This window comes from Dermochelys coriacea, chromosome 16, assembly GCF_009764565.3.
Source record: "Dermochelys coriacea isolate rDerCor1 chromosome 16, rDerCor1.pri.v4, whole genome shotgun sequence".
In the NCBI taxonomy this organism is placed as follows: domain Eukaryota; kingdom Metazoa; phylum Chordata; order Testudines; family Dermochelyidae; genus Dermochelys; species Dermochelys coriacea.
Window position 1 is genome coordinate 17,015,074 of NC_050083.1, and position 23,178 is coordinate 17,038,251.

At 45.0% G+C, this 23,178-nt stretch overlaps 1 protein-coding gene across 1 annotated transcript; it reads right to left on the bottom strand.

Moving 5' to 3' along the window:
- Positions 1-1,932: 1,932 nt before the first annotated feature.
- Positions 1,933-13,727, bottom strand: MYMK (myomaker, myoblast fusion factor). Its single transcript, XM_038374973.2, has 5 exons — positions 13,545-13,727; positions 11,324-11,438; positions 6,633-6,781; positions 5,271-5,387; positions 1,933-2,204 (listed from the first exon to the last, which is right to left on the bottom strand). Exons 1-5 carry the CDS (start codon positions 13,677-13,679, stop codon positions 2,058-2,060), a joined length of 663 nt encoding a protein of 220 aa, XP_038230901.1. The 5' UTR covers positions 13,680-13,727; the 3' UTR covers positions 1,933-2,057.
- Between the last annotated feature and the right edge of the window lie 9,451 nt (positions 13,728-23,178).

Sequence of the window (23,178 nt, forward strand, 5' to 3'; positions counted from 1 at the left end):
GGCATGTCTGCTACCCAGAGGCTATACAGCATGGGGCAACAAGGGGATACACCATGCTCATCTCTTTGGAAAACCACTTGTATAGGTGTCTGATTGAGTGATAAGCTGGACAGTCTAGCCCTGTATGTGACCCTTGCTGGGGGCACAAGACTATGGGATGTCTGTGTGTACCTGGAGGTTACAACAGCATTGGTGGTACCCTGGCAGCACCAGCCTCTCAGTGGTGGCTGGGCCCATTGTGCCTTTTCATTTATTTGTGTTTTTATTGGAAGCACATTCATTTTCGGTTGTCGCCCTGCAAGCAGGAGGCTGCTCTGATGAATGACCCCCATGGAGTTCTGTTCCCAAGGCGCCCAGGCTTAAGGCAGGCCTTCAATGGAGATCACTGTATATCAATACTACTCTAATTGTCCATGACATATAGTCTTGGCTTTTCTCCCAGACAGTCTAAACTAATCATACACTTCTGCTAGAGTAAATAGTCTATTTGATGGGATATTATAGGGTTACAGCTCTTCCCCGCCCTTCCAGGAGCTTCTTTCTGTGCCTCTAATTTTCCATGTAGTTTACATACTAATGAGCTTCTGTGCAAGCGCACCTGGTGGATGTGTGAGCCAAACAGGTTCCCAAGCACAAAGTGCCCAGTGTTGCAGCTCACTCTGAGGCGGAGTGGATTTGGCAGAGGAGAGGAGGTAGCTGGGGGCCAAGTCCTTCAGCTTCTCATTCGCTTGCGCAAAACTGCCATTGACTTTGCCGAGCCATTTGGCTGAGCGAGGAATGAGTCTGAGCGAAGCCAGAGCATCGGGGGTTTGCTCAGTATTTGCAAAAGCTCCAGTGACAAGTGGAGAAAATAGGAGGGGAGAACAAAGACCTGGAGGCTCTGTGCACCAGAGTTCCAAGCTAGGCTACCTGTGTCCCCCCAGCACCCTGCCAGTGACCCCACAGGACCTTCAGAGCAGTAGGCTGGATTCAGATCCTCTCCCACCTAGGGTGTCTATAACCTCAGATTTCAGCTGGTCTCCTCGGTCATTCAGGGCAATGACCTCTGAGCCAATAGTCACGTTGCTCTTTACGCCTGGGACAGTCTCTCTTGGTCCTCTCTCCTTCTTCACATTCCTCTTCAGCCAATTCCTCACAAATCTTCCCCTCTCCCCCTTCTGCTCAGTTGTCTTCTCTTGTCTTTGTCTGGCCTTATTTAGGCTGTAAGCTCTCCAGGGCAGAGATTCTGTCTCCTCTCTGTCTGTAAGGTGCCCTGTACATTTGTGGCTCTCTCTAAACATTTAATAATGACATTAAGGCTAGGGTAGTTGTGTGACCCACAACACTGGTATCTGCTCTGTACCCAAATCACAGTGTTAAAGGTTCGGTTGGGCCATACTTACAAAATCAACATGTTAAACATATAATGTAAAGAGAAGGTGTAAATAAAATAGTAAATTTCTAGCAAAAATACAGGCTCTGTTATTTCAGTGTTACAAAAAGCAAAATCCCACTCACTCAGGTTTAGCAAACTCACACTTGCAAGTGTGCAAAGTGCAACATTAACGCTCATTTCCAAAGGCAAACGAAATGTGATGCCCCATGGGGATATGTGACCCACCAAACTCTCTAGGGGATGCAAAGACCTGCTGGATTTACTCAGTAGCCAATGGACAGGATCATTTGCCAGCCAGGACTTCTCTAAGATGGAGAAAAGTTTCTCTTTGGGGAATATACACACAGTTATTGAGAAAGTTATCAGCTGGCTACATGGACACATGGAAGCCTCTGGTATGAATGATGGCCAAGAGACAAGGCCTTTCAGGTTGAATAGGACCAGTTTTGTTCATCAGCAAATTAAAAATTTGTAACAACCTGCATTTTGGTGTTGGGGGTGGCAGTGGAATTTTTTTCCACTGTAGGGAAAAAAGCTTCACATCTGGCAGCTTGTTTCTCGTCACAATCCCCACTGGACTAACGAGCGAGGGCTGCATAACTTTCGTATGGTCCTTCCAGGTGGCGAACAGGTGCGTGTTGGGATACAGGCGCCCCAGTCTCCAGGCAGGGGGAGACTCTTATCACACGCAGCAGCAGAGAGTGGAGCAGTCCAGTTTGGCAGGGTTTCCTGCATTCCCTGCCTTCTTGTTCATCTTGGGCAGCAACAGGACAAAGGACATGGCCAAAGCACAATGGTAGAAACTATGCACGTAGGTGTAATCCCACTCCTGAAACCAAAGAGAGAGTCAGTGAGAGTTTCCACTGCTGGAGGATTTGGGTCCTCTCTGGGTTCAAGATTCTCACATTACTGAAATTTTAGAGTATTTCATATACACACAGGACAGATTTAATCCCATGGTTCTCTGCCCTGGGACCCCATTTAGCCTTTTTTCCTTTTCACTCAGCGCCTTGCTATTTGAAATTCAAGCTGTGTTGCTTAGTTGCGATTGGTCAAATAAATCACATGGTATTATTTCTGCTCCCTGATTGGATGAGCAATGCTCTTATAGCGCCTGATCCAAAACCCATTGAAGTCAGCAGCAGTCTTTCCATTGACTTCAGTGGACTTTGGATCAGGCCCGTCAGCGGATTTCTGGTGTGAATGCCTGCTGCAGAAACCAGATTTAAAATGAGTTCTCTGCCACTGTACTATATTTAGCTCTCTGCTGATGCTTGGATGTTCATGCTGAAAAGTTGCACTCTGAGGGCCATTCATGCTAGTAAAGACCAGTCACACGGATGCTCACAGAAAGTGAAAACAAAAGGGAAGTGAACTATTTGTTGCACTTTTCACTGAGCTCTGGCTGGTTGTTGCTGCTGGAACCTCCTGTCTGGGAAGCTCTGGAGATGTGCTGTGTGCAGTATCACAGAGATACCAGCATGGCTTGGGGCACTGAGATTAAGAAACCACGTTATAGCATCTAGTAACTCACTGTGAAAGCCTTCTGATTCGCCCGAAGTGCCAGAAATTGCAGTACCTCTCACCTAAGATGGTACAGCAGGCTTCTACTGCTTTGGTATGCCTGAACTTAGACCCAGTATTGGCAAATCCCAATAGACATGGAATATGCCCTCATGAGGCTGGTCTCTGGTGTAATTTCACCCTTATGGTGTGAACATATTTACTACTCGTGGTCTCCCACAGAGGAGCTGTGTCCAAATAAGCTCACAACTACCTAACTCAGTGTGGTTTGCCTCCGCAACAAGACCAAGTTTCCAAAAGAGATTGGCTTCTATTTTGGTCAGGATGAATGCAGAGGACTTCTGAAAATGGGGCCTTTATTCAGGTGCCTCAATGGGAGCTCTGAGCTCTTTGGAAAATCTTGTCCTTCGAGGAGCATCACTGATAAATGCTCTGTGTACACGGCCTACCCGTCTCCTCTTCGGTTACAGGCCATCTGGGCAATACCGGTCGCACCCACCAGCCCAGAAATGAGATCCTGAGACCTCTGCCTCCCTTCAGTGTTGAAAAAGGGCTTCCAGCCTTAAACAGGCAGCTGTGGAAATGTAAAGTGGACTTAACACAGGCCAATTTGCACATTTTCCTGCTCTTGAATGAAGTGTTTCATTACACTGCTTAGGAGAAGCTCAAGCAGAAGGAAGGAGGAGATTGTGGATTGGGGGGAGGGGAATTTGTGCTAAGTGACGCTTTTATGTTCTGCTAGAAGTTGCAATTACTTAAAGCTTTGAAAAATAATCCTCTGGCAGCCCTGTGAAGTCGTATTGATTTGCTCCCAATGCACAAAATGGCAGTAACCCAAGGGCTGAACACATGCTCAGCTAGAGGCAGGGTCGAGAGTGTTATCTACCCTTTTCTTCATAGACATTGGTGACGTAGGGCCTTCTCTACAAGAAAAGAGTATAGTCTAGTTGTTACAGCAGAAGATTGAGGACCCAATCCAATGCCCATTGGAGTCAATTAGCATCCTTCCACTGAGTTCAGTGGACATTGGATCAGGCCCTTTATCAGAACTCCTGGGTTCTGTTCCTCACTCTGCCACTGATTTGGGTTTTGACCTTTGGCTAAATCACACAGGGCCAGATTTTCAATAGCCCCCCCCCCCACTGTAGAAAATTGTGAGCTGTTCACAGACAATTTGCCAATGGAAAAAGAGACGAAAAAAATCTTCATCAACTAAATGATTCGCTGTCAATTCTTTGCCCAACTCTGGTTACAATGAATAGATAGAGGCCTGCGCAGACACAAAATTTGTATCCACATCTGATCCGCGATCTGCAAACATAGTCCATGGATATCCGTGGATATAAAGCGGATATCTGCAGATTTGCAGGGCTCTATTAATAGACCAGTTTTCCTCCTTTTTAAGCTGTTCAGTGTGCTGGGTTGAAGGCATTCCTGAGGGGAGCTGCATGAGAGGATGGCATGCCCACTGTGAGAAGCCATCCATTTAAATAGTCTTATTAGCACCTCTGACAGAGCTCCCCAGGGCCTGATGGTGCAGTGAGTTAGGGCATGAAGGGTGGAATCCATGAAGGGATTTAGGTGTTGCAATACGCAGTGTTGCAGAGCCCACCTTTTAGATGCTTAGAAAACAACACTGCGATCTACAAAGCCTGAGTGAGGCACCTAGGATCCAATACAATGCATGGGGAAGATAGGGGCCAATGTGATCCACAAAAGCCAGAACGCCAGGTAGCTAGCCAATGGGAGATGCCAATGAGGGAGGGAATTGAACCTCGGTCACCGACAGTCCAGGTGAGCACTCTAACTGCTAGGTAGTGGCCCTACCCCTTCCTTCTTCAGCAGGATTTCGTAGGGGGTCCAATCCATTATGTGGCCTCAGTGTATGTCTACTGGATTGGGCCCCACATATGATTTAGGCAGATGAATGCCCAGCTTCCCCTGGTTTGCGAGTTGCTCTGGGGCTTAGGCGGGAGATAGGCCTCCAGACGCTTAGGGCGAGGCAGCCACGCGCACGTTCAGAGGCAGCAACATGGGCATTGAGGGACCTTTCACCTAACACTTAGGTGCCGAGTGAGTTTAGGCACCTACATAGTTCGGCGGGAGTCTTGGGGATTGCAGGGAGCCAAAACAGGGATGTAGGCATCTAAACCACTACTCAGCACAATGTCTGCTCAGGTGAGCCTCTGGCAGTGGTTTTTGTATGTGAAATGGACACCTGTCCGCTGGCACCTGGACTAAGACCTGCTGACTAGGCAATAATTGTAGATGGATTCTGGCCTGGGTTGGATTTGAGCCAGAGATCCTCTTACCCTGGGAATCTCCTTCACACCCTGTCATTATTACTGTAATTTATTGTGCAGACAGGTACCTCAAAGAAGAATCTCAGCATGAGTGCTAACGCCCCAAAGCAGAAGCCTGGGCCTATCTGTTGTGTGTAGACGCTCTTGTCGGGGTACAGGCCTCTCTTCTCTTTCATCTTCTGCAGCTGGAAGGGAACAGAAAGCATGTGAAGCCCTTTCACCCCATGTTCAATCTCGTTGTTCAGCTTCTGAAAGTTCCCATGCAATTAAAAAGCAAACCCTCTGATAGTGACTGGCTGGTTGGGTTACTCTCTTTGATCCTAAAGCTCTTAACGCCTGGGACTGGACATGAGATGCGGGAAGATTGTGCCCTTGTTCGCTGCTTTCAAGAGTGAGTCTTGAGTAGAGCAAGGTATAGTGTGGGCAGGCACTTGGCTACTTTTCCCTTCACCACAGCAAATCCCTTTCTATTAGGCCTGCACATCATTCTGTCAATGCACCCCAACCCGCAGTTCCTATTGGCTGGGAATGGCGAACCGCGGCCGCTGGGAGCTGCGGGGGGGCCGTGCCTGCGGACAGTCAACGTAAACAAAATGTCTTGCCGCCCGCCAGCGGATTACAATAATAATAATACAATAAATACTAATAAAGGAGTGAAGGTTAGTGACATTATTAACTTGGGACTTGGCTCACTGAATTTTCCATGATGCTTGGTCCTTACACAGTTTTTGTTCTATCAATTTTACACACACTCTCTCTCTCTCTAATAACTCTGACACTCTCTTTAATAAATCTGACTCATGGCAACTTATGGTTTGCTGCATAATATGCCCTTTGGAAGGCCACTGTTTTCTAGTCACTCCCAGAAGTTGGAAGCCACGTTGTGTAGCCTTAAAACAGAATCAGACCTGTGTTTGTTCCACCAGAATTATGGCTCTGCTGTACAACCTGTTTTTAGGTAAATCTTCCATTGATTTCAGGGCAATTTACCAGACCACACTGCCTCTTGGTTATTGTAAAAACTCCATAAATATATTCTTGATGACTAGAAACATAAGAACATGGATCCGCTAGAGTGGCTCAGACCAATTAAATCCGGCAATGATCACAAAAGCTTTTTGTTATTTGCCTGCTTTCCATTTTCACTGAACACAGAATAACTCCATTTCCCTTCTGAATCTAGCCCCAGTGTCATAATGCGCAGCAGACTTTGGTTTAGAAAAGAAAATTATTCCCCCTGCAGTGTCTTCTCTGTCGCTTGAAAGCGTTACTGGGAAACTCCCAATCTATTCTTTGATGGTAGGCTGACAGGTGGGTACAAGCAGACCTCAGGGCTTACATGGGACTGATGTGGTGGATAGAACTTGGCAGCTCTCTGACCAGAAGTGACTTTTAGCCTATGTGAAGTGGCCAGCTGGCTTCTTACTTACCCATTTCACGGTTATCACAAGGACGGCCGTCCCGATTGGTCCTGAGTAGACGCCATATCCCCATCGGTCATGGTAAATCCTCACTGCTATAGTGAGCACGCCGAACATCACAAAAGTCGACCTTTTAGGCTCATCGAACTCTGCCAGAGCTGCAAGGCACAAACCAAAGTGAGGATCAGAGCATCTAATCTTCCATTGCTTTGATTTGCTCCAGATACTTGGTGTTTCTACAGCACCTTCCGTCCAAGGGTTCACTTTGGGCTAAACATGGCTGATGGAAGCCCTGATAATTTGACCCTAACCCCACCACTCCTCTATTAGGTTGGTGTTATTATACAATGCATGGGGAAAGTGAGGCATAGAGAGGCAAAGTGGCTTGCCCAAGGGTGGGCAGGAAACCTCTGGCAGAGCTGGGAGTAGATCCCAGATTTCCTGACTCCCAGGCTCTCTGGGGGAAAAAAAGCATAATTTAATGTCTCATGAAAATGTTCTACCCGCCAGTTCATTTCCTTCCTTCCTTCTCAACCAGGGCCAGATTTAGCAAGAGGTGAGAGAGTCACCTACAGTGTTGCATCTAAGATAGCTTCAAAGACCACTGAGATCACCAGGGCTCCTTGCCTCCAGGCAAGCAGGGGTTAAGGGGAGGTTAGCAGAACACCAGCTGGAGATGCCGCGAAGCTCTCTCCCAGAGAGTGAGATTCTAGCTGCAGACAGGGCTTTGGGGTGCATTTCGGCACGGTGGGGACATACTGAGGTTCCTAGATGTATCTTACACAGGAGACAGCCAACTGCTGTCAAAGAGGACGGCGATCAATTGTTCTCCATGTCCGTTGAAGGTAGGCTGAGAAGTAATGGGCTTAATGTGCAGCAGGGGAGATTTAGGTTCGATAGTAGGAAAAACTGTCTGACTCTAAGGGTAGTTAAGCTCTGGAACAGGCTTCCAAGGGAGGTGGTAGAATCACTGCCGTCAGAGGTTTTTAAGAACAACTTTAAAATGGAGCAATCTAAGACCAGCTCGTTCTACAGCACCTGGCCCTCTCTGCATGCAGAACAAATAGGGCTAGGAATATTCATTCAGTCTGATGGCCCACTCAGTGCTTTATAATATTTCATGTGGCGGCTTTCCCAGCTGACAAACTGCCCAGGATTGGATCAGTTAGCACTGTGTAGCTGGCTACCTCCTTCCCCCAAGTCATCAATTACAGACTGAGAGAAGCAGTAGGAAGCTGGCCTCTGACATTTTCTGCTTGTCTGTCAAAACAATTAAGGTTTGGAACGGCACAAGACTGCATTGTATTGTGCTGGGCAGTGGCACAAAGTGGATATTTCCCATTGTTCCACATGGTGGCATGACATAATTGTGATTATTATTAATTATTTGTATTATTGTGCTGCCTAGAGGCCTGAGTCATAAGCTACGACCTTAATGTGCTAGGTGCTGTACAAACACAGACATGCTATCAATATTAGCCACGACGATCATTTCTTCCCAGTAAAGCACTATGAGGAGATCAAACAGCAGAAATCTTGTTAATTGTTTAGGCAGAACTTGGGCCCATCTAGTTCTTTAGTACCCTAGTGTCAGACAGGACTTGCTGGGTTATCTGTAGGGAATATAAATTGCACGATTATTTCAGGGCCACACCAAGTGTGACCCACAGCTGTGCAGACAAGGGCTCACAGGCTTAGAGTTCTCTTGTGTGTGGCTTTCCAAGGCACCTTTGCAGAAAGAGACAAAAGGTAAAACTTTTCAAGTGCCTCAGAGATTTAGGAACATAGGTTCCATTTTTCTAAGTGACACAGGCGCTCAGGAGCCTGCATCTCATTGGAAGTCAAAGGGATTCAGGCTCTTAAGGGACTCAGTACCTTTTCAAAATGGAAATTAGGCTTCTAAATCACTTAGATCAGGAGTGGCTAAACTTACTGACCCTCTGAGCCACATACAATAATTTTCAGAAGTTCAAGAGCTGCAAGACACGCACAACCAACCCCACGGGGTGGCACCTGTTGAGGCCTGGAGCTTCTGCCCCAATGGCTACCTGTGGGGCTAAAGCCCTTAGACACCCCTCCCTGCAGGGCAGAAGCCCCAAGCTCCCCCCTGCCCAGTCTGATAGATAGCGAATGATTATGTGTGGAGGGGGAGCTCCACGAGTCACACTTTAACTGTAAAAGAGCTGTGTGCAGCTCACGAGCCACAGTTTGGCCCTGCTTGACTTAGACACTTTTGAAAAGTTTATCCAAAGGTTAAGATTTCCAAGGATGATGGTGACTTTAGCCACACAGCTCCCATTAATTTCAGTGGGACTTGTAAAAACAACGAGGAGTCCTTGTGGCACCTTAGAGACTATCAAATTTATTTGGGCATAAGCTTTTGTGGGATATAAACCACTTCATCAGATGCATGGAGTGGAAAATACAAGTAAGCAGGAATAAATATACAGCACATGAAAAGATGGGAGTTGCCTTACCAAGTGTGTGTGTGTGTGTGGGGGGGGGGTTAGTGCTAACGAGGCCAATTCAATTAGGGTGGATGTGGGACTTGTGTAGCTAAATTCTGCTAGTTGACTTTGCAAGTGCCAACCAAACTCTAGAGGTTTCAGGGGGTGGTGGCTAAATTAACTTTCCCAGGGGATCCTGGGGAACAATGTAATATTCAGTTTTCCAGGTAGACAGGCCAAGGCACTTGAGCCAATTGAGCCAATGGTCAGGCACGGTAGGATCTCTAGCTTCCTCCTTATTCTCTTCACTTTGAGCCCTCTGCCCTGACAACTTTGCACCATCTTCTACATGTGATCCTATAGGACTATTCGGGCCCTGTCCACCCTAAGATCTGAATCCTGCTAACTAGCTCTGGATGCAGCATAGGCTGCCCAGACACCTGTTTGAAGTTTGGAAACTTGAAGTCCAGTGCAAGTAAATTATTAGAGGCTTTTGTTTAGCACAGAATCAGGTAATAACTGATTAAAAGTTATGGATCCCAGTGGGCTCCGTGCTTTTCCAGCTTACCCAGCTGTGTTATGGCTGTCCTGGATTTGCATTCCAGGAAACATGCCCAAGGGTCTGTACGTACGCACATGTGTGTTCAATCTTTACAAGCAACATGGTGAAAAGCTATCCCACATTTCAGTCACCACACCTTCTGTGTCCTTGGATCACATTTTTACAGGGATAAATGTCCGCATTTTAATTTGTTTCCCTGCTGGTCAATAGTTTAAACCTCTTAGTTCTGATTTTTTTATTTTTTGTAAAATTCAATAGTAAAGCAATCAAGTTCAACCGAGCTGCAACCAGCCAAGTTATAGAGATTAAAACTCATTTACCTTGAAATTGCTATAATCGAGTGGAGAATGGCCCTGGAATTTTATTTGCCTATTTTTTAAAAATTATCACTAAGGAGACTACACATATGATGGATAGACTAGGAACCAAGCTGAACCCTTCCCTTGATATTCAAACTGTTGTTGAGCTCAACCATATTTGTGATTAACTTTTCCCACATTCATTTTAACATACAGAAGGTTTAGCATGTTCCTTGTTGTGGGGTGTATTCCAGTCCCCCTTTTCTGTGTAAATGCTGCATAAACTCTGGATACCCTGGCCTTGAAGGGCCATGTTGGCCAAGTCATCCTTCCATCAAAAGAGACCAGAGAGGTGGGGATAAAATGGTCTCAAGGCATGTGGGAATGTGACTGTGTAAACTCTCACTTGAGCATTGGGAAGGTTGGTAGAGTTGAGTGATTTGTCAGTCATTCACGTGAATCAAGGTAGAGAATATATATTCTAGAGCTGGTTGGAATTTTTTGAATGAAACATTTTTTTGTTGAAAAACTGGCCTTTTTGCCAAAATCAGAAATTCTTGTGAAAAAGATTTTTCAAAGAATATGTTGACCGTATCAAGGAGGGAAAATTTAGTCTTTTGTTTTCTTCATTTTTTGTTCTTTTTTCTTTTCCCTTTCTTTTCCCTTGATGGAAGAAGGGAGAAAAAGAAAGCAGGGAAATGGGAAACACGGGGGGGGGCGGGGAGGGGAGGAAAGAAAAAATGAAAACGGTCAAAACCCACAGATTTTAAATAAAAAAGGGTAATGAGATATTTTTTCCATTTCCCAACATGCTCTGATATTTCCTCACAGCCAAAATTAGGTCCTGATAAACCAGGGGGATTTATTTGTTAGAAAAAATGAGTTTTGATTTGCTTATGTATGTTTGCCAGAGTTTGAAGAAATGAGCCCTGGTATATAAAAAGATTTGCTTAAGAGTTGATAATGGTGGTGGACATCCATCTGTGGGCTTCTTGGTTTCCAGGGTGAGGAGTGTGGTACAAATACCTAAACAGACCTGTCAAGAATCAGTGCTTGTCTCCAGATCCAGAGCTTTTCTAGCCACTCTTTAGGACAGGTACTGTCTATTTGTTCTGAGTCTGTACAGCACCTAGCACACCGGGACCCTGGCCTATGATTACAGGCCTGAGGCCCTAGCACAATTCAAATAATAGGAATCCACAGCTTGGGTTGTGTTCCATAAGGAAATATCTCAAAGTTAGCTCCTATAATTGGGGGTCAGAGGGGACAGCATCTCTCTCATGACTGAAGCCCACTAACCATTGTGACACAGACACCAACAAGTCCTGTACCCTAAAACACCAACCCACAAATATTGCAACATGTTAAGAACTGATAAAGACTCATGCTTACCCATCAGTGATACCCAAATGGACAAAGCCGTCCCATAGATGCTGAAATACTCCAGGATATCATACCGCATGAAACACAGCACTGACAAACCAGGTCCATCACATGCATGGTAAATCTATTAAAAAAGGATAATTCAAAGGCACATAACCAAGGCAGGGGTCAGCCACAACTGAGCCTAAATGGGACTATACTGTGCCTAGCCCTTTGTGCTGTTTCTCTGTGTAAGGGCGAGTTTCAACCTCTGCAGCATTCCCTGGTTCACTGGTTCAATGGACGTTCCTGCCCAGAAACTGATTGCTACAATATTTGCAAAATGTTTTCATGCACAATGGGCATGAGCACAAGCAAAGGAAACTCACTGGAAATATCAAAGGCGTATTTGTGGGAATTCTTTTGTCGTATGTATTTGCCTAGCTCTAGTTTCTTCCTCTGACTCCATTACGCCCCCTCCGCTAGCTCTGAGATGCTTCCCCGTTCCTGATTTGGTCTCTTACTCATTTGGCAACAAATGGACCTTAAACAATTCTTGCCAGCGTTTCTCTCTGGGGATACCAATTTCGTTTATGGTGAGAATTGCTGCAAGTTCTTCAGCCCATTCTCTTTTCTATGGCAGCTTTTGCCATTGAGAGACCTCCCCCCCCACCCCGCTGCTTGGTGCTGGGCTTTGAGAAGGCTGGAGATAGGGAGGAGAGAGCTGGAGAGAGCATTTCTGGCTGAAGTAGAAGCACTTGTCTAAGATGGACAGATGCTTTCGCTGGGCTGAAGAATTTCCTGTGGGGGAGTCTGAGTGAGACTATACAATGCAGCAGCAGCTGCAATACTGCATTGCTCGTCCTGACGTACTCTGACAGCCCTGGCAGCTGTCTCCCTTTTCTTACATTTTAATATTTTGCATCTTCATATTATTCTCTACGGGCCCAATCCACCTCCTATTGAAGTCCTTGGCAAGTTTTCTATTGGCTTCAGTGGGAGTTGTAATAGGTCCTAAAATGGCGCCAAATGTGTTTACGTGGCATGGTACAGTTTTATTAGCCAGTCTGGTAGGTTTTTAGATGCTAGTAGGATTTTTTTCCCTGTTAACGAGGCTGGCCTTTATAATAAGGGATGAGCGTGGTCCTGCAGATGGAGCACTGGACTGTGCATCTGGAGACATGTGTGCTACTCCTAGCTCTGCCACCGATGTGCTTTTATATGATGCTGGGTAGGTCACTTAACCTTCCAGTGCTTGGGTTTCCCTACATCTGTAACATGGATGTAACAATTCTTACTTGCCATTACAAAGTGCTTTGAAATCTATGATTAAAAAGGCTAAATATTATCTGAATTCAGTTATTGGGCATGGTGGAAGAAATCCAGTTCTGTTCAGGTTCTTATACCACACTCATCCCCACTGTGTCTGAAAGGTAACTAGGTTGATGATGTGGATTCTATTCTGTATAGTTAAACAGTGTGTGTATATAATAATAGAGTGAACAGTTGTGCAAAGTCCTACTCATCTGCATGACTAGAGCAAGTGAATTAATTATTTCCGTGTGCGCATGTGAACAAAATAGCTTTCCTACCCCCATTATTATCATGGGAAGGGAAGGCAAATAGATTTTCACTCTAGGCTAGTACAATTTCAAGACTGTTCTGCCAGACTGGAAAGTTAATAATCATCTTTCTTGATAACTCTGTGGCATCTCCCTCAATCTTTCCTCTGCTACTCCATAAATTCCCCCTTTCCCAGCTTTAATTTACACCATAATTCAGCTATTGTAAAATCAATAATTCCACTGCATGCTTTTGTCTAAAATTACAAAACATCAACTTACTTTAAATACAGTTTAAAACCAGAATACAGGATGGCCACTTACAAACAGTAATGGACAAACCGACAGACACTACCATACCCTAAATGTGCAATTATAATAAAGGATTCAAATATATTTCCCTATGATCACTGCTCTGTGTTACCATAAACTGAAGAATCTCATTCAGGATACTCAGGGCAATACACAGTGGGAGACGCATCCAACAGTGGGTATTTTTCAGATACGCAATACGCTATGTTCCCTCCCAGTGTATGGTATTTCCCCTGTTAGTATTTCATAAGACTCCTTTTTGTTTGTTTGTTTTGTAAATCCTTCAGCCCACTTGCATGTTTATTTCCCAATGGAGATTCTGCAGAAAAGGGGTAAAGTAGGACATTGCCAACAAAAGAAACAGAAGGAATTCTTACCGCAACAAAGAACATAGTGAAGAAATAAACCATGGCTTCCATGTGGAATCTTCGCTTGGCTGCAATACTGATGGTCGGGAGGAAGACCAGGCTGCTGATAGTTGGGAGGAGAAGCTTGGCAACTAGTGAACCCATTGGGGGATGGGTGAAAAATCACAGGAGAACTCGGAGGAATATTATTATTCAGAGGAATAAAACCTTTAAAAAAAATCAGTAACAAAGCTGGTTAGAGAGGACTCAGAAGGACGGCATGGAGCAGCTCTAAGTAGGACTACAGAGTGTTGTGAAAACAGCTGTGGCAAGTGTGCTTTAATATTTAAATGCCCTGATGCTGGGTTCGTTCTAGGTGATGTCAGCAGATGACACGTGCCAGCAGCTGAAGGGAAAGATGGCACAGCTGCTGATGGCTTGCCCTTTAAATGGTCTTCACATTCGCTTTCTTTTTTTTTTTTTTAACATTCCTGAAACGCATTGGAGCTCAGTGGGGACAAATGCCCTGTGCCGCCAAGCAAAACACCCTTTGACACGTCTCACTCTTGCCCAGCATTCTTGTAAACAGGCTGTTATGGTGTCAAGCAACATATATGGGTCAAGTTTTGTTCCGTGGGGGGATTCCCACTGAAAGTAGCAGAGGGTGCATGTGTGGAAAGAAGAATAGGCCTCATTTGAATCAGCTAGTGACATGGACTACATGCTGGCACAAGGTGGCACAGGAATTCAGTTGTACTCATGCATGGGTCACATGGACCTTGAATCCAGGAGCCCAGAAGTAAGCTGACTGCAGGCTTGCTTTTCTCCACCACCTCCCAGTTTGGGCAGGAATGGATGGATTAGCTCCACCTCCTCAACTCACTGGCCAGGCAGCTGTGTCAGGCTGTGTGTACATGCTGCTGGGATAGCCCAAGAGTAAATTACTCCCCACTGCAGCTAGGAGGAAGCAGAGGAGCAATTATGACTCAGAGGGGTGTCAGGGAGTCACAGCTCCGCATAGGGCTACTCTTGAAGTGGTGTTAGAATGAGTTGAAAAATGTACGAAAATCAAAAAGCTTTGTTCATTATAACTTTATGTGGCTTTTTTAGATTTTCCATCATTTTTCAGTTATTGAAAACTGCAAAAAACGTTATTTTTGGTTTTCAAATAAACAAACCTTTTTTTTTTGGACAAAAATGAAAAGTTTGGTGAGAAAATTTCCATTAGCTCAAAAAGCCATTTTTCCATTAAAAAACAAAGTTTTAAAGGAAAAATTGGGACCAGCTCTGAGAGGTGCAGTTTACATGCCACCCCTGCTCTAGCCCATTGTGTGTTAACATTCGGAGTAGTTTTCCATGGAAACCACTTACTTTAAAAGTATGGGCCACTGTACTCAATCTTAGTATACTTGCTTTCAGCTGAAATCATTGGACTACTCTTGGAGTAAGATAGAGCTTGACAGAAGAAAGAGTGACTGAACTTGGCCCTATGAGATGGCAACAGACTAGCTGTTTGTAATGGTTCTATCAGACCTTAAAATCTATTAATCTTAAATGTATGCTGTCTGTGGAAAACCAATATACAGCAGAGTTTTTGTTGCTGACCTGCAGCTTGTGTCCTTTTACTTATCTGAAGTTATTTAAGTTCCAGACTTAACAGTGGCCATAAGGGTGTGGACTTTCCTATGGTGTGGGGGAGGGACAGCTCAGTGCTTTGAGCATTGGCCTGCTAAACCCAGGGTTACAGAGTAGCAGCCGTGTTAGTCTGTATTCGCAAAAAGAAAAGGAGTACTTGTGGCACCTTAGAGACTAACAAATTTATTAGAGCATAAGCTTTCGTGAGCTACAGCTCACTTCATCGGATGCATTTCCACCAAATTTTTTCCACCAAATGCATCCGATGAAGTGAGCTGTAGCTCACGAAAGCTTATGCTCTAATAAATTTGTTAGTCTCTAAGGTGCCACAAGTACTCCTTTTCTTTAAACCCAGGGTTGTGAGTTCAATCCTTGAGGGGGCCATTTAGGGATCTGGGGCAAAAATTGGGAATTGGTCCTGCTTTGAGCAGGGGGTTGGACTAAATGACTTCCTGAGGTCTCTTCCAACCCTGATATTCTATGATCCGCCACCTAGAAAAGAACATACCAACTGCAAACTCTCCTTTGTTATTTTTCTGCAGCAAGGAGCGACCTACGATTGGCTGTAATCCTTCCATAATTTCTCAGGTAGGATGTTAAGGCTCATTAGTCATTCAATGGGAAAACCACACAGGATTCCAACAGATAACAATCCGTTACATGTTCTTGTCCTGTCATTTGTGTGTTCTGACACAGTTAAAATTCATCCTGTTTCTTAGTAATGCCCTAAAGCTTTGCACCATGGATCATATAGCATCTTAACTGCTGTAGATCTGTCTTAAATAGTGAAGCAGTAGAACCTTTCGAAAGAACTTCACCGGGTCCCGGTGTGTTGAATAAAGCTGTATGAAAGGAAACCAAAAGCCAAGCAAACATTGTGCTGCTAATCTACTCAATGGCCTCTCTCATTTATTATGACTTTTTATTATAGCCCTGTGGCTCCCCTCCTAGCTTAATATCTTTTCCTTGGAACCGTGGAGAGATTCTCAGCATCTTTTCAGTCCAGCTGTTCTTGCGAAGCAGGGAACAGGAATGTAATGCTTGAGCAATAGTGCCTGTGGTTGTGGGCTCAAGTAGAAGATTGTGGGTCATGCTATGAGCTACCGTCTGTTTCTTGTACTGATAGGACAGGCTCGTTATCTCCTTGGAAGAGATCTCTCTGAAAGGGGTGCTTGGAATGAGAGCCTTCTTTTTAAAACAATTTAGCCACGGTGGAAGGGGGAGCTCGTCAGTTTGGTGCATTAATGCATTCGTCTGCCCACTTTGGAGGTCTATGTACTTTTCTTAGGTTACATGTGGAATGAGTTTGCTGGGTTTCATCCCAGTCCCCTCTTTGTTTGCATCACAGTAACCACCATCCAGTTTATCTGACTGGCCATTTCTGTTCTGGAAAGGGGTTGGGGTGGCAGAACAGCAGGCAATGCAGGCTGGGACTGACGTGCATTTGCAGGTCTGTGTGGGGCCACAGACTGCCGTGGAAAGGGGTGTTGCGGCCAGGTTTGAAGTGCATTGGGGGCCTGGGGAATGCTTTGGCAGAGCTGTTTTTGGGAAGCTTGTTTAAAATCTGCCCACACAATGCATGTGAATCCTCTGCGTTTATAAATAATAAACTCACCACAAACATTTTAAAACTTACTCAATCTTCTCCAGTGTTGTTGTACCAGCTAACAAGGCAAAGCTGTAGGGTCGCATAAGCCACATGGTATTTCTGTTCCCTGAGTGGATGAGCATAATCCTGATAATCCTCTATCTAATCTTTCCATTCTGCTTTCAGCACCGTAGTATCTGAGTTGGAATGGTGTGAATGCTCCCAGAAAATGAATTTCACCACAAGGATCTGGATGAATTTTTGCCACAAGTATTTGGGCGTGCAAGCTACACTCGTGTTTGCCACAAACATTTGTGCTAGTGCCAACATACGAATGTTTGCAGGAAGCAAATTGTGCACCTGGCCAAAGTGAATTTGTTTAAAAATACGACTGAATATTTGTAGAATTATTCTTTCCCCCCAGTAGTCTTTGCCCAAGCTCTACTTGGAACCCATTGGAAAGGAAATCCAGTTGGCTGATGGATGCTGTAGGTGCCAGCCATGGAAAGTGTTCTACTAAGCAATAAAAAGTACTATAGTTCTCAGAAGCAAGAAAACATTCCACAGGTTGTTGAATTTTTTTTTTTTCACAGCTGCAAACCCTGGGCCTGGTGTTTGGTTTGAAGCCAGCGCTTTAGGCACCAAGGGGGAAAAAACACATCAGGTTGCACATGTGTTCCAGCGATTAACAAAAAAAAAAGGGACACCAAAGAAAATAGCAGGGCTGGGAAGGGCAGGTGGCTGGGTAACATCAGTAGTTGTAGCCCTGGGACTGCTGCTTAAAAGACCTTTGTTCAAACTACAGCCAATATAAGACAATGTGTTGGACACACAGGCCTTTCAAATGTAGATGGGAAGTGTTCCACATGACAGAGGCTACATTTTTTCTCTTTCTTAAACAAGTAGGAAATCTCAATGGATAAGCAAGTTTTCAGCTCATACATTTAAATCCTCATGGAAAACAAATTTTAGATTCATTTTTTTGTGAGCATTTGCACCACTTAAACTCAGATACCAAGGTGGTGAAAGCAAGATGGAGTGATATACCCTTAGATAACATGGGATAGGCATGAGAATAAAATAGGGCAGTGGTTTTCCACCTGTAGTCTGTGGACCCCTAGGGGCCCGCAGACTATGTCTAAGATTTCTAAAGGGGTCCACACCTCCATTTGAAATTTTTTAGGGGTCCGCAAATGAAAAAAGTTTGAAAACCACTGGAATAGAAAATAATTCCTCTGCAGGAAAGGCCTCAAACTCAGTTTAGGACCAAAATATTTATTTAGATCAGTGATACTCAGAGGCTCGAGAGCAGTAAGTGGTTCTTTAATGTGTCTCCTGTGGCTCTTTGCAGCACATGATATTAAAATTATTTAATGTGATTTAATTATTAACCAGTCTACGTTATTAACCTATCAGGATGCCTTTACTATGTTATTAAACAATTGTAGTTGATAAAATAATAATATTTGGTCAGTCATTTTGCTGTGAGAATATATATATATATAAAATGAATTCACATTGCCGTGGCTCTGGCTTCTGAACCACTGGGGGCTGAGTATCATTGACTTAGATTGTAAGCTCATTGTGGCAGGGACTATGTATATAGAACAGCATTCTGATTTTGGTTGGAGTCTCTAGGCACTACCATGTTGCAAATAATTTAATATGTTGATGGTGCTGATGATGATAATGAGAGAACCATAGAGGGGCCTTCGTTGTAGAGCGTTCATCCAGATTTCGAACACCTCTACAATAGGGGGTGTTGGGATCTGAATTTTGGTTCAACCCAGATTTGGATCCAATTATTCACATTCCAAGCTCTCCCCAACATTTCTGGGCATTTGAATTCTGGAATCTGGGCTCAGGCCCATCTATTAAGAACTACAGTGTAACCATCCTTGAGGCCAGTTGCTCAAACTGGCTAATAACCCATCCCATTGGATTCCATGGGACTCCACACATAATTGCATGGCAGTATGGTGCTTTTGGCAAGGCCCTTAGTAACTTGCCCTGCATAGCAGAATCTAGCACACACCATTGCAAGGTTTTATTAAGCCTTGTTGTTGTTCAGTGAATTCTGTCAAGCATAAATATTTAACATCAGGCTGGTTGGTGCAGATCCTCATAGCAGAACGTGCAGGGGAACAGCTATCCTTCCACCACAAGTAGGTGGGGCTCTAGGCAACAGGAATTACTGTGGGTGATTCCATTTGGTCTGCTACAGAGAACCATGTAGCAGCTGAATGACTTGTGTTGAGATGCAATCCTGCTGCACTGCATGGACTCAGGCACATTTTGGGTTGATTTTGCAGTGTCTTTGTTAGGAGTGATGGGTCCCTTCTCCCCCAGTAAATCTTTCTTCTGTGACCCTCCCCCCGCCCCATTCCGTCAATCAGGCAGAAGATCAATGTTATTTTGCAATGTGGGTAGATATGTTTGGAATTTCTCTAGACTTTCCTCTGTCTTTGCAAGACAGTTGTCTGGCATTTCCATTTCTACTCAAGTCCAGCTGTCACATCTGTTTTCTTGGAATTTTGAAGTTTTGGTGTTCCAGTGAAATTGAATCTCCAGTTGTTCCTTAGGGAATGGAGCTCACTCTCATTCTGCTTCTGTTGTTATGTGTATCACATCTTCATAAACAAAGCATTGAGGTTTATTGGGCTTGCATCGCCAATCAGAAGTATTTCCACTCAGTCAATCAACTAAGTGGTAACTTTCTCTTTGGCTTTAACTTATATTAGAAAACAATCTTTTCTTGCCTCCCAGGAGAGGGGAACATAACAGTGTCTGATTAAAAAAATCTCTCATTACATACATCGCTCTTCGAGGCTCAGAGCCATTGCAAGCACCCGAGGGTGTTTGTGGTACTTAATAAAAATATAATTTACATGCATGCTCCAGCACAAGGATCACCAGAAATACACAAGCTGACAGGTGTGCCTACATTCTGCATTCAGAGATTCTTTTTGCAGGCACAACTGTGAGCTAATTAACCTTGACTCCTGCTCTTGCCAGCTTCCCTTACACAGCTCTGCCAATGCACCTGTGTCCTTCTTTTTTTTATTAGTGGAATAAATTGCCACTTAAAACCCTACATACCCTGGAAGGTCTGGCCTCACTCTAGGTAGATTTAGCTGAATACCTGCCCTTTAAATCCCCCCCTCCCCAATTCAATAAGCCTATTATGCATGTTCTTTGCAGTTTGCTTTGTTTCCCTTTCTTAGAGCCAGACCTTTTTCCATGGTTCACTTTCCCCCCACCCCATTCAGTGTCCTTTGTAACCATGGCAATTTTTCCAGGGTAGAGGGTTTTTTTCTTTTAGTCACAAAAGTTTTCTGTCACTCAGACACATGGTCCTCGGAACTCCCCTTCCCCCAAGCAACCATTAAACAAAAATACTCTGTGCAAACAGTATGCACCTCCTTAATAATGGTTCCACTTCATCCCCCAGATTTCCACATCCTTGGGCCATTGTTCAGTACACTTGACAGCTGCTGCTCAGGAGAGACCGGCGCTGCAAAAGCAGGGGCGCAGCATCACAGTTATGTGGGGATCCGAGAATAGGATAGGGCAGGAGACAGGACTAAGGTGAAAGGGCAGAACTGGGTTGCTGGTGGTGATTGGAAGGCAAGAATTCAGATGCACTGGCAGAGCTGCGTAAGGGTGACCAGGACTGGGTTGCAAAAGGTATTCATAGATTAGGATTACCCACCCATGCTATTAATCACTCATTTTCAGGAGCCCCAAATCTACCCCACAATCCCCTGGGCTAAACTGTTCATTAGCTTGCCTACATGTTCCTGTCAGAGCCCTACATGTACAAACCACTTCCTCACGAGGCTGGAGCCACCATCATTTTAGATGGAACACACCATCCAGGGCGCATTGGCACTGCTTCACTGTCATCTGCAGGGGCACGGGACCCTCACACACAGATTAGGGATTCAGCCCCTGCAGAGAACAAAAGATCAGAAGCACTAATGTTTATTGTGTTATGGTCCATTTGGCATTGTTATGCTACCCTTCCCATGTCCTCCTTTTGAAACCCCTGCCAGAGCACCATTGCATCCTGTCTATTCCCGGCTGCCAGAGGTAACACCACAGGCCCAGAATAGGGGAGGAGCAAAGGTGGCAGTTGAAAGCCCCTAAACAGTGACCCAGAGAGTCAAGTCCCTCTGACAAGCCTATTACAAATGCTTAGCATCTAGGTAGCCCATTCCATCCTCAAAACACCTCTCATGCATTAACTCATCAGCTCTTTCAGACACCAATATGGTGAGGGAAGGATTATGAACCCCATTTTACAGACAGGGAAACAGAAGCACCCAAAAGCCACAAATGGAGTCGGTGCCAGAGCTGAGGAGCTGCAGGCTCTCAGGTGGGTAGGCTTTTGCCGTCATTCCCTTTGCTTTGCATGGTGGAGGGAGGGATACTGTTGCCCATGACAGTGTGGCTGGTAGACACTCTTCCTGCCCGTGTCTGGGTTATGGGATGCTGCCTCTCCTGAGATAGGTAAATTCACTCAAGCCAAGAGCAACACTTGACAGCTGTCCACATGCCACCACTGTGGCTGATACGTCATGCTTGTTTCTGTGCGCTCACTAGTTATGCGTAGCCACAGGTAATGATCTAACATGGGGCTAGTTCGATCATGTGTGGACATAGTTCAGGAGCCTGAGTCTGCAAAGACAGCGGGAGCTCTGGGTTAAGGGACGCAGGCTGCCACCCCACTGGACACTGTGAATCTGTATGAAAAGGTGTGTTTCCAAAGCACATAGGCCAACGAGGTTGGTCTTGCTCTCACCAAATTTGTGGAGTTTTGCAGATGAAAGTCTGTTTATGGTCTCTTCAGAGTGGATTTATAAGCACTTGGGCGCATGGGCTCGCTCCCTCACGTGCTCTCACACACACTTCTGTCCTCTCTCATGCACTTACACACTCTTTCCCTCACCTCCTCCCACCTCCCCTCTAGGCCACTTGAAGGTAACTGACCCAGACCAGCACAGTGACCGAAGGCCACATCTTACTTTTAGTTACATTTATAGTGGAATTGTCCATTGGCCATGCTGATAAACATATCGGAGAGCTACCTTTACCAGACCTTCTGTTAAGGTCCTGTGGGTTGATTTTAAGCCTATAATTACCTTGACAGTGTCTCATTGGTCCCGTACAAATGAGGATCAAGGTTGACCTGCGAGTGCCTTATTCATGTTATCCAAGGAGGTCTTTTTTTGTCGCTAGGTTTCTGTTGTTTGTACCCTTCTGGATGTTGCAGCTTCTTTGGGTGTCCATCTTAACTGCTAGATTCTGCACTTCTCTTAGCACAGAAGGAAAACCTGTAAAAAGAGAGAGCTGAAACTAGCCTTTGAGAAAAGGAGATAAGCAGGCAGAGGCTGGCCTTGTGGGGGTGGTCTGGATCCTTCAGAAGAAAGATCCTCCATGTCCTGAAAATGCATCTCTCTCTCCTTCCCTTTGCCTCACCGGCCACAGTTAAGAGCAGGTTCCTATACTGAGATATAGACAAGTCAGCTTTGCCCAGGGGTCCTTGGGATAATCCCGGGCAGGTCTGAAACAGCATCCCCCAAAAGAAAGTGCACACCCCTTAGCCTCTTTGCTTCCAGCACTTATAACAAAGATGCTGAAGGTAAAAAATAATGAAGGATACTACATTGGGACCCAAGGATCTAACTTCAGCCTCTCCCCACCCCAGCAAAGATGAGAGATCCTCTTCCCCATTGTCACTTCCATCTGAGCCCTTACGCCTTTCATACCAATGGCAGGTGGTATCTCACTATGTAGATTGAGGGCTTCTGGTGTTCCCTGCTAATCTCCTGTTAGCCCCTGCTTGCCTGGTGGTGAGCCCCCATGTCAGTTTCTGGGCTGGTTAGACGCCGCCTGAAATCTGGCACTTGTGAAAGCTGCATATATGTTGCCTGTGCTCCATTCCTGGCCCTCTTGGGGAGGAGTAAAGGAATGCAATTATTATTTGTTCGTTAACTCTTGGTGATATATCGAATAAGCTTTTCACTTTACAGGGTGATGGAGTTGGGAGATCTGGATTGTGTTTCAGAATCTGCCAGTGACTTGCCGTGTGACCTTGTGGATGTTACTTAACTGCTCAGTGCCTCAGTTTCTCCATCTGCAGCGAGAACACTCATGTACCTCTTAGGGGGATTGTAAGGCTTGATTCACTACAGAGGTGATAGGCTCTTTGGAGCAAGGACTTTACCCAACACAATGGGGCCTTGGTTGCTCTAGGCACTACCACAATACAAACAGTAAATAGTAGCTAATCTCTGTCAAGTATTTTCTTGAGAATGAAGATGCTGTCGATGTGCAAAATACTATTTTTGCAGAGGTCTGGTCCAATGTGGCAAATCCAGTGTTGCCAACTCTCATGATTTTATTGAGAAGCTCTTGATAGTGCTTTTCTTAAAGCTC